Source organism: Oryx dammah, unplaced genomic scaffold (genome assembly GCF_014754425.2).
Source record: "Oryx dammah isolate SB20612 unplaced genomic scaffold, SCBI_Odam_1.1 HiC_scaffold_15, whole genome shotgun sequence".
Lineage (NCBI taxonomy): Eukaryota > Metazoa > Chordata > Mammalia > Artiodactyla > Bovidae > Oryx > Oryx dammah.
In genome coordinates, this window is record NW_024070199.1 from 42,322,077 (window position 1) to 42,334,781 (window position 12,705).

Here is a 12,705-nt window from a genome sequence, read left to right on the forward strand (position 1 = left end):
TGCTAACATGTTGGGACGAATATGTGAAAAGCTGTATGTATCAAGATGCTCTTTGTGGCACTGTTTGTAAGATGGGAAATCTGGAACTTGAATATTCAACAAGAAGAAATTGGTTGTGGCCGATAAGGTGCATGGAGATGGCTGGATGGCATCACTGACTTGATGGACGTGAGTCTGAGTGAACTCTGGGAGTTGGTGATGGACAGGGAGGCCTGGTGTGCTGCGATTCATGGGGTCGCAAAGAGTGGAACACAACTGAGCGACTGAACTGAACTGAAGCAACAAAACACTACGTAGCCATTAAAATAGTGCTCTAGAATGTGAGAAGTGTTCTATTTATGTTACTAAGTGAACAAGCTGGTCACAGAACAACATACACATTAAGAATCTATTTTTGTATTTGGTATGTGTTAGTCGCTCAGTCCTGCCTGAACTCTTCGAGATCTCATGGGGAACTCTTTGTAATCCCACCAGGCTCCTCTGTCCTTGGATTTCTCCAGGCAAGAATGCTGGAGTGGGTTTGCCATTTCCTCCTGCAAGGGATCTTCCCCACCCAGGGACTGAGCCTGTGTCTTCTGCATTGCAGCCAGATTCTTTACCACTTAGCTACCAGGGACACCCTGTTTGATAGCACAATAGAAGGTAAAGCATGGGTTGGCAAACATTTTTTGTAAATGGCCAGACAGTAAATGTTTTAGGCTTTGTGGGCATTCAGCTTTAACGTGGAAGATGTCATAGACAAAATGTCAGTGAATGAAATGGTGGCTATGTTTCAATAAAACATTATTTATGGACTCTGAAATTTGAATTTCACGATTTCCATGTATCATGAAATATTCTATTTATGTCTCCCCAAGCTTTAAAAAGAGTATAAAGACCATTCTTTGCCCACTGAGTGCAGGAAAACTAGAATAGGGTTGGATTTGACCTGCAGGCTAGTTTGCCTACCTAGTCATTCCCTGCACCTTGCGTATTTCGTTGTTGCTGTTTCCCAAAACACTTACCACTCTTTAATAGGCTAATTTATTTTTAAAATAAACTGTTTGTGATCCACACCCCTCTTTTCCCTCTCAGCCTCCAAGAATTCAAGCTCCAGGAGCTGCAACTTATTTTATTCATTGATGTATCCCAGGCTCCTAGATAAATGCCTGGGACACGGTAGCAGATTATTAAACAGTTGTTGAATGTATTAATCAATTCTAAAAGAAATAATCTCTGACTATTCATGGGAAGGACTGACGCTGAACATGAAAACTCCAATACTTTGGCCACCTGATGCGAAGAAAAGACAGAGTCTGGGAAAGTCTGAGGGCAAGAAAAGGGGAGGGCAGAGGATGAAATGGTTGGAAAGCATCACTGACTCAATGGACATGAGTTTACTCAAACTCTGGGAGATAGGAAAGACAGAGGAGCCTGGCAGTTCACGGGGGTCACAAAGAGTCGACACGACTTAGACGTCTGAACAATAACAACTCGTATAATTAGCAACCTAACATACAAAACAACAAACCTATAAACCTTCTTCCGTAGGCCCCCAACCCTAGGAAAGTCCACAACTTGCGGGGGTCCTGGCGCCCACTTTTCGAAATCCGCCCCTTAACCCCCCAGCGGAGCACGCGCAGTTCACTCCCCGTGACGCAGCCTTGACGCCACTAGGAGACGCCCAAGCGGCCGCCCGCTAGGCACAAACACCAATCCCACGTGACCGGCGTCGCACCCGGTGAGCGTCACGTGACTGACTCAGTTTTCCTCCAATCGTTGCACACGTTGTGGGGATTCCATCCAGGACCTGACCTGAGCCTTAAAACACCCTATGCCCCCGCCAGCCAAACTGGCCGGCTCCGTCAGCAAGCTGGTCGGCGGTGTCTCTTAAGAATCTACTCGTAAAGCCGCTTCGGGAAAGACCGGGCCTACAACGTGCTCAGTCCCGGAAGTGACGGCTCCCAGAGGGGCCGGAAGTGGCAGTGGAGGGAGGGAAGATGGCGGAGGTGGTGAGTCCGGTGCCCGGGGCGGGGCGGAGGGAGCCAGGGGAGGTGGGTAGAGCCCGAGGCCCCCCAGTAGCCGACCCTGGCGCCGCGCTGTCTCCCCAGGGGGAGATAATCGAGGGCTGCCGCCTGCCTGTGCTGCGGCGGAACCAGGACAACGAAGATGAGTGGCGTGAGTGACGTCGGGGGGCGGGGCTAAGGAACCTGAGGGCGAGGGGCGGGGGGAGAGTCAACCGAACCCCGGGGAGGGGGTGGGGCCTCTAGAATCCTGGAGCGGGCGGGGCGCCGATACTCAGGAGGGGCGTGGCTTTTAGCCTTTAGAGCTGGACAGGGCAGGGCTTGAAGAGGGGATGGCACTTGGTGACTAACCCGGGGCTTGTGAGAGCGGTTCCAAGTGCTGGGGCTTTAGGGTTCGGGCCTGGTGGTGGAGTTCAGGTCGTAGGAGGGTGGAGCTTCATGGCCTGGCCAGTCTAAGGCCCTTGCCTTTGCTGTTCCCACAGCACTCGCTGAGATTCTGAGCGTGAAGGACATCAGTGGCCGGAAGCTTTTCTACGTCCATTACATTGATTGTGAGTTCTGGGCCTGGATGAGGTGGGGCTGGAGGGTTGGGGGGCAGCCTCTGGCACTCCTTCCTGAGCCATACCCACTGCTGCAGTCAACAAACGCCTGGATGAATGGGTGACCCACGAGCGGCTGGACCTGAAGAAGATCCAGTTCCCCAAGAAAGAGGCCAAGACCCCCACTAAGAACGGACTTCCTGGGTCCCGACCCGGCTCTCCAGAGAGAGAGGTGGTGAGTAGGTCCCCTGCTTCACCTCTTCTCTCCTGCCTACTTTTAAAATCTCTTGGCCTCAGTGGCTCCCAGATGGGCGAGAGGCTGTGCCCTCCCACCCTGGCTTTAGCTTGTAAAGGATGGGGGCCAAACGGCAGATGTAGCTTCCCGAGTCCAGTGACTGTAGCTGTGTCCTTGAGAGGGCAGAGGGTGGGGTTTGATCACTCTATGCCGAGGGGGCCCTACTCCCCTGCCCCATCCCACCACCATCCCAGCCCCAGAGGAAGACCCTGGACCTATCTCTACAGCCGGCCTCCGCCCAGGCCAGCGGGAAGACCTTGCCAATCCCGGTTCAGATCACACTCCGCTTCAACCTGCCCAAGGAGCGGGAGGCCATTCCCGGTGGCGAGCCCGACCAGCCGCTCTCCTCCAGCTCCTGCCTGCAGCCCAACCACCGCTCAACGGTACCCTCAGCAATTCCAGGGACCTTGCTTTCCTCTCAGGTCCCGCCTTCTCTACCTTCTGACCCACCTGTCCTGGTTTCTCTCTGCAGAAACGGAAGGTGGAGGTGGTTTCACCAGCAACTCCAGTGCCCAGCGAGACAGCCCCGGCCTCAGTTTTCCCCCAGGTGAGTCCCCCAAGCCATCTCTTCTGCCCTCCTACCCTCTGGTAGCCCCTTTTGGGCTCACCTCACAGCCACCCTTTCTGTCCCTCCCCTATCATTTGCAGAATGGATCAGCCCGGAGGGCAGTGGCAGCTCAGCCCGGGCGGAAGCGGAAATCGAATTGCTTGGGCACTGATGAGGTAGGTCTGGGGAGGAGGGAAGCTGGGTGAAACGAAGGGGACATAAGGAGGGCACAGGGTTTAGTGACTACTTTAAAAATGAACGGGGGGTACTGGGCAGAAAGGGTGTTGGAATTAGGAGTGAGGCGGAACTGATTCAGATCCTGCACTAGGTGATCTTTTTCACTTTCCTGGTGAAAATCATCCAAGTCTTGGTGTCTTCAGTTGGCAAGTGGGGATTACAATACCTCTCCTAGGAGGGTCGCTGTTAGGTTTGGGCAAGGAAACCTGTGGAAGGGCTGTGAGCTGTAGAGTGTGCTGCTTGAGTTGTCTTCTGTAACCTAGTGTCTTTCACGGGCCCTGGGCAGGACTCCCAGGACAGCTCAGATGGAATCCCGTCCGCTCCTCGCATGACTGGGAGTCTGGTATCTGACCGGAGCCACGACGACATCGTCACCCGGATGAAGAACATCGAGTGCATCGAGCTGGGCCGGCACCGCCTCAAGCCCTGGTACTTCTCCCCGTACCCTCAGGAGCTCACCGCGCTGCCTGTCCTCTACCTCTGCGAGTTCTGCCTCAAGTATGGCCGAAGCCTCAAGTGTCTGCAGCGTCACTTGGTATGGGGAGTCCCAGGGGCCACCCTCCTAGCAGCCCCCGCTCACCTCCGCCCCTTGCCTGATTCTCCTCTCTTCCTCAGACCAAGTGTGACCTGCGACATCCTCCCGGCAATGAGATCTACCGCAAGGGCACCATCTCCTTCTTTGAGATCGACGGACGTAAGAACAAGGTCAGGGGCTGAGGGGCAGCGGGAAGGCTTTGGTGCTGAGAGTCTGGGGGAGTCGAGTGCGTAGCTTCTTGCAGCTCAGGAAGACACTGACCGTTACAGGGGACAGATCTCTTCACCACATTTACTGTATTCCTGCCGTAGGCCGGGTGCTGGTAGATACAGAGTGACCAGGAATTTGACAAAATCTCTGTTCTCTGAGAGCTCACAGGGGAAGACACACAGGCCAGTAGCAGTTTGGATCCCAGTGTGATATGTTTCATGAGAAAAGTGGGCTGTCAGGATCCTGGGGTGATCAGCAAGGCTTCAAAGAGGAGGTAACCTCTGAATCTTGACACAAGGGTAGGGTGGATACAGGAATCCCCAGCAGTGGGTTCTGAAGGGCAGGAGTGGATGTACTGGCAGAGCCCAGAGACCCTGCAGGTTCAGTTCTAGACCACTGTGACAAGGTGAGCGTTGAAATAAAGCAGTCACACAAGTTTTTCTGGTTTCCCAGACTATATACAAGTTATATTTATGTTGTACCATAGATTATTAAGGGTGCAATAACAGGATCTCAAAAAAATTACAGTGGTAACATCAAAAATCACTGATTACTGTAACAAATACAATAATAATGAGGTTTGGAATATTATTCCAAGAATTATGAAAAGGTGACAAGAGATGCGACATGAGCAAATGCTGTTGGGAAAATGGCACTGATAAACTCAAGGCAGGGTTGCCACAAACCTTTGTGTAAAAAAAAAGCAATCTCTGTGAAAGCTAATAAAATGAGGTGTGCCTGTGCAGACAGTGAGCATTGAAGAGCTGTCCTTCCAGCTGGAGCGCAGACAGGATGAAGGAAGGCTCTGTTACATGGACAGAGTTCAGGTGGGGGGACTGAGGTCAGCTGGGAAGCGGGACATTACAGGTCTAGGGCTTCACACCTGCCTTATTCTGGCTGTGAGGAGGAAGAAGAGAATAGCCTGCAAGGACCTTTAAGAGTGAAAGGCCTCCATCCCTGGGCCCTGGAGGGTGCGGAGGGAAGGACAATCACTGACTGGCAGGAGAGAGCTCTGGCTTGAGTGCTGGGGGAGCTTAAGAGAAAGATGCTACTTTAACCACCGTTAACTGTGTTAGGTGCAGGCTTGGGTATCCCAAGTGGCCATGCCTCCTGCTGCTGCTGCTGCTAAGTCACTTCAGTCGTGTCCGACTCTCAGCGACCCCATGGACTGCAGCCTACCAGGCTCCTCTGTCCATGGGATTTTCCAGTCAAGAGTACTAGAGTGGGGTGCCATTGCCTTCTCTGAGCCTAGCAGGTGCTTAAAAAGCTTCCGGTGATATGCAGGAGAGTTGTGAGCATGGAGTACAGTAGCAAGATGAGTTTTACTGGGGCAGCCCTTGAGAGACCCCAGACTTCTTCACCCATGTTGCAGACGAGCAGATGTGTTTTCAGGACGTGTGACTGGGCAAGAGAGTACTGTGGCTTTTTGGCAGCTGGACTCCTGAGACTGTCACACAGGCAGAGCTTTTCTCATAAGCCTTGGTCAATCTTCCTGGGGGGGGCACTTATCAGTTTGTTGACTGGTAACTGTCTGGCAGAGGGCAGTGGAAGCCTTCCAGGCCAGTTAGGTGGCGGTGCGGGGAGTAGGAGCAAACCTGCCCAGCTCACCTGGAGGTCGGTGCTTGAATACCATCACAGCTGGAACAGGGACTCCTGGATGCCAAGAAGGGCCCGTGCCTAGGGACAGCCTGGCCCGTGGATGGGTTCAGGCCCCAGGGAGGAAGGCTTAACCCCTTTCAGCCTGGGGGACAAAGAAGCTCCAAGCTGACCCCAGCCTGACGGCCACACTCCAAGAGAGCCACCGGGGTGGTGACAGACCTTGTCTTTTGCAGAGTTACTCCCAAAACCTGTGTCTTCTGGCTAAGTGTTTCCTCGACCACAAGACGCTGTACTATGACACAGACCCCTTCCTCTTCTACGTCATGACAGAGTACGACTGCAAGGGCTTCCATATAGTGGGCTACTTCTCCAAGGTGAGTGCTCCTGCAGGCAGTCCTTCAGTCCTGCCCTGAGCTGGGGCCCTCCCCTCACACTCACTCCAGCCTGGCTTTTCCAGGAAAAGGAGTCCACGGAAGACTACAACGTGGCCTGCATCCTGACCCTGCCCCCCTACCAGCGCCGGGGCTACGGAAAGCTGCTGATCGAGTTCAGTGAGTACTCGCGCTGCTGGCCGGGGGCTGGGGTGGGAGCAGGCAGGCCCAGGCCACCGGGCTGCACACACAGACAGACGGGGCTGCTGTGTTCCCAGCCCTGGCCTTGCAGTCCAGTCACCGGGGGAACTGGCCAGGAATAAACGTGGGCCCCTCCCAAGGTTCTCTCCGTTCTGCAGTGACTCCCCTGCTCGTCTGCACTAGGCTCTCAGTCCCTCATAGTTCCTTGGCCATGGTGCTGAGCACCACTCAGCTGTTCCCAAATCTGACTCATCAGCCCCTGCCCAGGGCCATGGGCAGAAGCTCAGTGAGCCACTCTGGATCAGCTGTCTGGTCCTGTGCATTTGTACACGTTCCTGGGCAAGGACCTGTGGCTCATTTCCCCACTTGTCGCCTGAGCCTTGCAGACAGTGGATGTCACGTCAACATGACTCAGAGGGGATCTGGCCTCTGCCCTTTGTCAAATGTGATCTCTGCACTGGCCTCCAAGGCCCCCTTCACTGCCCAGCCTCCTACCCTCATTCTGTTCATCTCATCGTTCACTGCACCCTTGGGATAACCAAGCTCTGACCTGGGAGATGAGGAGGGAGCCTTGGCTCCCTGATGAAGACGTGGAGGCCTGACTTGATCACAGGTCACCTTGAGAAGTTTTATTGGTAGAAAGATGCCAAGGTGGGGTCACGTCTTCAGGAAGCCCTCTGTCTGGCAGGGCAGGAGGATGCTTAGGAAACTCAGCTTAAGCCTTGGAGCTCAGACCCAGTGGAGACGGGATGTGTGCAGGGCCACCAAGGAGACGTGCTCATTGTGCCTGGCAGGAGCAGACAGGATACCAGAAGCGCCAGTTCCGGCAGCTCCTGGGGGTGGGGGGTGTTCACTGGAGGGGCCAGGAGTCCCTGCCACTAAGGAGGCAAGTGTGGCCTCCAGTTGATTGGTCAGGACTCTGCACGCACACCTGCCCAGCAAAGCTGAGTGAGAACTCCAGTGTGCCCCTTCTCTCTTCCCTGCTTCCTGCGTCCAAAGCAGAGGCCTCTCTGTCCTCCCCACCAGGCTGTTTGGTGGAAGTCACAGGAGGTTGGGCAAGAGGGTCAGACTGGCTAATGACGTATCAAGGGGAAAGCAGAAAGGCTACGCTCCAACACAAGGCTCGTGATGACTGAGGGTGAAGAAGGGCTTCTAGAAATAGTGGAGACATCTCAGGGCCCTGATGGGAAAAATGACTCTGTCCAACAGACGTGAAACCACTCAGGGTTTTGCAGGGCTTGAGGGTCTCACCAGGAACTGCCTGTGCAGTGGTCACCTGGGTAGGAGGGCAGAGCAGTAGAATTGGGAGGGAGAGCGCCCTGGCAAAGGCAGTTACTGCTGAGGAATGGCCTCCTCTGACTGGGAAGTGCTTTGGCATCACTCTGCTTTCTTCCTCCCAGCCACCCAGCCTGGTCTTAGAGCTGCTGATGCTTCTCTGCTCACAGCTGGGGGACTCTTGTGACTGAGAATCTGAGCATCCTCAGGCCTGGACCAGAGGTGGGGCCTGGCCCACTTTTATTCTCACATTCCCAGTATGGTAGGACCGAGGAAAACTGGAGGCACTTTCTTTCCACAAGCCATTCTCTGCACTTTCCCATCCCACCTGTAAGCCCTTGCTGGCTCCTGGTTGACTGTAGCTTCAGCACACAGCTGAAGAGTAGGCGTGTAGTCCTTTACGAGGAGACTAAGGCACCGAACAGACAAGCCACATACCCAGACCACAGAACCACCACGTGGCAGGCCCAAGACAGGGCCATGCAGTCTGCCCGATCGCCTGCGTTCTTAAGACACTAGTGGCATAATACTGTGATCGTTTATCCACCTCCTCCTGCTCCATTGCTTTAGGCTATGAACTCTCCAAAGTGGAAGGGAAAACGGGGACCCCTGAGAAGCCCCTCTCGGACCTTGGCCTCCTGTCCTACCGAAGCTACTGGTCCCAGACCATCCTGGAGATCTTGATGGGGTTGAAGTCAGAGAGCGGGGAAAGGCCACAGATCACCATCAAGTGAGCCTGGCCCTGCCTACCTGGGGGTGCATGGCATGACCTTCTGTTCCCGGGCTTTCTCACTCCTTGGGCTACTGGGGCCTGGGCAGAGATGGAGGCCCCCAGGGGACCTGATCTTTGCCCTCCCACAGTGAGATCAGTGAAATTACCAGCATCAAGAAGGAGGATGTCATATCCACTCTACAGTACCTCAACCTCATCAACTACTACAAGGTAGGGAGGCAGGCAGGGGGAGACAGGTGTGTGCAGGGATCCCGAGTGCAGGCCCACGTGAGCTGACCTGCCTGGCCCCATCTCCTGTCCAGGGCCAGTATATCCTCACCCTGTCGGAGGACATCGTGGATGGGCACGAAAGGGCTATGCTCAAACGGCTTCTTCGGATCGACTCCAAGTGTCTGCACTTCACTCCCAAGGACTGGAGCAAGAGGGGAAAGTGGTGACCGGACACCGCCCGGGCAACGGGGAATGCCGGCAAAGGCAGCAGAACTGAAGCTGGCAGCCATCTCGCCCCCAGCGGGGTCTCCAAGAGGCACACCAAGGGAGACAGGGCTGAGGACCACTCCAAAAGGAGAGGACGGGCCTGGTCAAGGCTAGCTGGTGCCCAGCACCAAGGCGAGCTCAGGGCTCACGGCAACTCCACGGTCAGCTGGCTGCAGGCCCAGGCCTGCTGTGAACCAGGGACCAGAGGGAGCCAGGCAGCTGTGTATAGTAAGATGGGGGGTGGGGTGCCTTGTACAGAGGACTGACAGCTGTACAAATTTCTTTTGTAAAGTAGGAGCTGGGGTGTGGTGGGTACTGGTTGCAAAATTATGGCCTCTTCTGCCCCATTGCCCCCTGGCAATAAATTGTTTCTAGGTCAGAGCTATGGAAAGTTCTGTGGGAGAAGGGGCAGTGTTGGCAGACTCACAGGTTCTGTGAAAAGCTCCTTTATTGGGTGAAGGACTCTGGCTTCCCACTGGGATTCGGAGTTCGGTGGCTTTCAATGTCAAGCTCTGGTTCTCAGTCTTCGGGTACCTGTGCGTGAATCTGCAACAGGAATCACCTCTACTATTGGATTTCTGCAGTATAGTAACTGGGTGGCCCAGATACTCAGAATCATAGCCCTTCTAGAAGGCCAGAGAAGAGTGCTGGGGAAGCCATGCTGTCCCTACCCAGTCTAATCCTCCAGTCAGACTGGGTCTCCATCTGCCCCATTGTTCGCCCCAGCCCCAAATTCACTCAGGTTGGGGGGGGGGGGTCGGTGTTAGATAAAGCCTGGGAGGGAGAGGGCCCATCCATCTACTCACCGCTGCAGCGAGGCTGGGCCAGCTTAGGGCCCCACGCAGTTTGGTATCCGGACCAGGGATAGATTCCAGGCCCCACACGGTGAAGCTGCTGAAGCTGGCTGCGGCTCCCATGAAGCGGTCCTGGGGACGGGAAGGGGCCCCGGCTCAGCATCCAGGCTGCGGTTCCCACCCGCGCTCCCTTCCAACCCTATCCCCCAGTGCTCACGCAGTCCCGCTCCAGCGCCTCCGGGGGTTCCACCAGTTCCTCCTCCTCTCGCTCGTGGTCATCCTGCTTCGCCACCAACACCTCTGCCTTCTCTTCTGTCATCACATATCCCACGAAGCCGGGCGGCACCACCACCTCCTCGCCACGTAGACTACGGCCCCGAAACGACGCTTCCAGTCCTGGAGGAGGCAGAAGCAGGGAGGGCCTCAGTGAGGGTCTGATCCAGGCCTAAGGGAGCAAGCCCGGTGGCGGTCCTCCCGCCGCCTCCGGTGGACCACGATCCCCAGGAGGCCTGGCGGCGTTCCTCGCGGAGGAGAGCCCGATGCCGGCGCGGGGGCCGCCGGGAGCCGTAGTCCGGCCGCGAGCGCTCACCGTCGGAACTCAGGCGGATGGCTGGGGTGAAGAAGCGCCCCACCGGCGTGGGCCGGTTAACCGGGACCTCGCAGGGCAGAAGGTGCAGCGAGGCGGGGGCGGGATCGCGCAGTGTATCAGGGCGCAGGTGGACGCGGCGTTTGTCGATGGTCCCCTCGTAGCTGTTCTCCATAGTCCGTCACTACTCTGCAGCTCGCAGGCTGAGGCCAAAGCTGGCGCGTAAAGCGCGCGGAGCCTGTCGGGGGCGGTCGGCGCAGAGCCTCGTGGGAAGCGTAGTTCTTCTCTGAGGCGCCTCTCCAAGCCTGCTTCCCGGCGTTCCAGTCCCAGGGTTTTTTCCTTGAATTCCCCGCCCCCCCGCCCCCCCCCGAAATACATTCTTACTGTAAAAAATTAAAACGATATCTAAGAGTACACTTTTTACATTGATTAGTACAAAGTGTTGTGCTTTGTGGTGTAACACACACCACAAAGAAAGAAGGGATATCAGCCCTTCTTCATATGTGAAGATATTTTATCCGAGTTTGTCTTCCAAACCTGTATATTGGTCATTTTTATTACAGAGAAGACTTTTATTTATTTTTTAGTCACATATTCAATGTATCTGCCTTTTCTTTTCAGTCACAGTACTCTTTCCTTGTTCATTTCTTAAAGTTAGTCGCACAGTCGCGTCCAACTCTGCAATACCAAGGACGGTGGCCCGCCAGGCTCCTCGGTCCATGGAATTCTCCAGGCAAGAGTACTGGGGTGGGTTGCCATTTCCTTCTCCAGGGGAATCTTCCCGCCCCAGGGATCTAACCCGGGTCTCCTGCATTGCAGGCAGATTCTTTACCAACTGAGCTACTAACTCTTCTCTAATGTTAATGTGTCCGGATACCCAACTTAGATAGATTTTGACAAGTACTCTCATAAAACGAACCCATACAAAACTGGTTATTAAGATTGAAATTGCATTTAATTTATAGATTTGAGAAAGAGAAAAACATCCTTAGACTTCCAAGATCTGGCTTTGGTGGTCTGTTGAACAGGAACAATTTCATAGAATATCTGAGGAGGTCACTCTGTGATGTGAGTTATGAAAACAAAAGCAAGATCATTCCATACTCACCTGAATACTGACAAAAACACAAATATTGTCCAAAACACAAATAATGAAAATTCTTCTATCTTGGATAATACAGTGACTGTTGCTACTTTACCAATTATAGCGTCAGCCTCCATATAGATAATGTTTGTTAACATATCCCATCGTAGAAATACTCCCACTCTCTGAAGGCATCCAATCCAAAGAAAAGTCCCACTTCCTTAAACGCTCCCTCAAATTCCCTAAAACACAAGTCCAAATCCTAGAAATCCTTCCTGTTGTTTTTCAGTTGCTAAGTCGTGTCCCACTGTTTGCAACTGCATGGACTGCAGCATACCAGGCTTCCCTGTCCTTCAGTATCGCCTGGAGTTTGCTCAAACTCATGTCCCTTGAGTTTGGTGATGCCATTCAACCATCTCATCCTCTGTCGCCCACTTCTCCTCCTGCCCTCAGTCTTTCCCAGCACCAGGGTCTTTTTCAATGAGTCAGCTCTTCACATCAGGTAGCCAAAGTATTGGATCTGTCACACGAGCGTATGTTCCTCGGTTCTTTGTCTTGTCACAACAAAGATTTGGAGTGACGGACATTAAAGCCCCCTCGGCGTGTCACAGGTCTCAGGTCTTGGATAGACCGTGTTATAGCTCTCAGGTCTCTAATGGACCATGTTATAGCTCTTAGACAAATCAGTGTTACAGATCTATTTTATTTAGAAGATAGCAGGAAAATCCATCTTCGAGGTGTGAGGGCACGTGGATCTAAAGACATGAGGAGAAGAGCGCCCCAGCGCGCAGGAGAGAGAGAGAGCTAGCTTTGGCTCTTCTATTTATATGTTTCTCTCTCCCTGGGCCTGTCCTATGTAAATTGGGCCAGCCAGGAGTGTTGTTTGTTTTACCTGAGGTCCTCAGATCTTTTGTTTCATTTTCGAGGGCTTTTCCCTTCCTTGTCTTGTAGCCACCGCCATTTTGGACTCCTTTTCCCTGTTCTACCTACCTAACAGATCTCCATAGTGGCTATACTAGTTTGCATGCCCACCAACAGTGTAAGAGGGCTCCCTTTTCTCTGCACCCTCTTCAGCATTTATTGTTTGTAGATTTTTTGATAGCAGCCATTCTGACTGGCTCGAGATGGTACCTCATTGTGGTTTTGATTTGCATTTCTCTGATTCTTACATATTAAATTTTAAAACATATATCTAGAATTTTTTAATTTTTCCTAATAG

The 12,705-nt window shown here is 53.7% G+C and overlaps 2 protein-coding genes across 5 annotated transcripts; one reads left to right on the forward strand and one right to left on the reverse strand.

Moving 5' to 3' along the window:
• Window positions 1-1,733: 1,733 nt before the first annotated feature.
• KAT5 (lysine acetyltransferase 5) lies at window positions 1,734-9,397 on the forward strand. 4 transcript variants are annotated; one of them, XM_040256231.1, is made up of 14 exons: window positions 1,767-1,991; window positions 2,091-2,157; window positions 2,486-2,554; window positions 2,641-2,777; window positions 3,065-3,220; window positions 3,310-3,384; window positions 3,486-3,560; window positions 3,908-4,156; window positions 4,237-4,326; window positions 6,199-6,339; window positions 6,423-6,516; window positions 8,383-8,542; window positions 8,674-8,755; window positions 8,848-9,397. In XM_040256231.1, exons 1-14 carry the CDS (start codon window positions 1,980-1,982, stop codon window positions 8,980-8,982), a joined length of 1,542 nt encoding a protein of 513 aa, XP_040112165.1. In that variant the 5' UTR covers window positions 1,767-1,979; the 3' UTR covers window positions 8,983-9,397. The 4 variants fall into 4 exon arrangements, with proteins under 4 accessions (XP_040112168.1, XP_040112164.1, XP_040112165.1 ...); XM_040256234.1 differs by lacking the exon at window positions 3,065-3,220 and having other exon boundaries at window positions 1,734-1,991; XM_040256230.1 differs by having other exon boundaries at window positions 1,766-2,157.
• Window positions 9,398-9,452: 55 nt separating this feature from the next.
• RNASEH2C (ribonuclease H2 subunit C) lies at window positions 9,453-10,688 on the reverse strand. Its single transcript, XM_040256325.1, has 4 exons — window positions 10,406-10,688; window positions 10,034-10,212; window positions 9,829-9,948; window positions 9,453-9,568 (listed from the first exon to the last, which is right to left on the reverse strand). The coding sequence occupies exons 1-4, from the start codon at window positions 10,575-10,577 to the stop codon at window positions 9,542-9,544; spliced, it is 498 nt and encodes a 165-aa protein (XP_040112259.1). The 5' UTR covers window positions 10,578-10,688; the 3' UTR covers window positions 9,453-9,541.
• Between the last annotated feature and the right edge of the window lie 2,017 nt (window positions 10,689-12,705).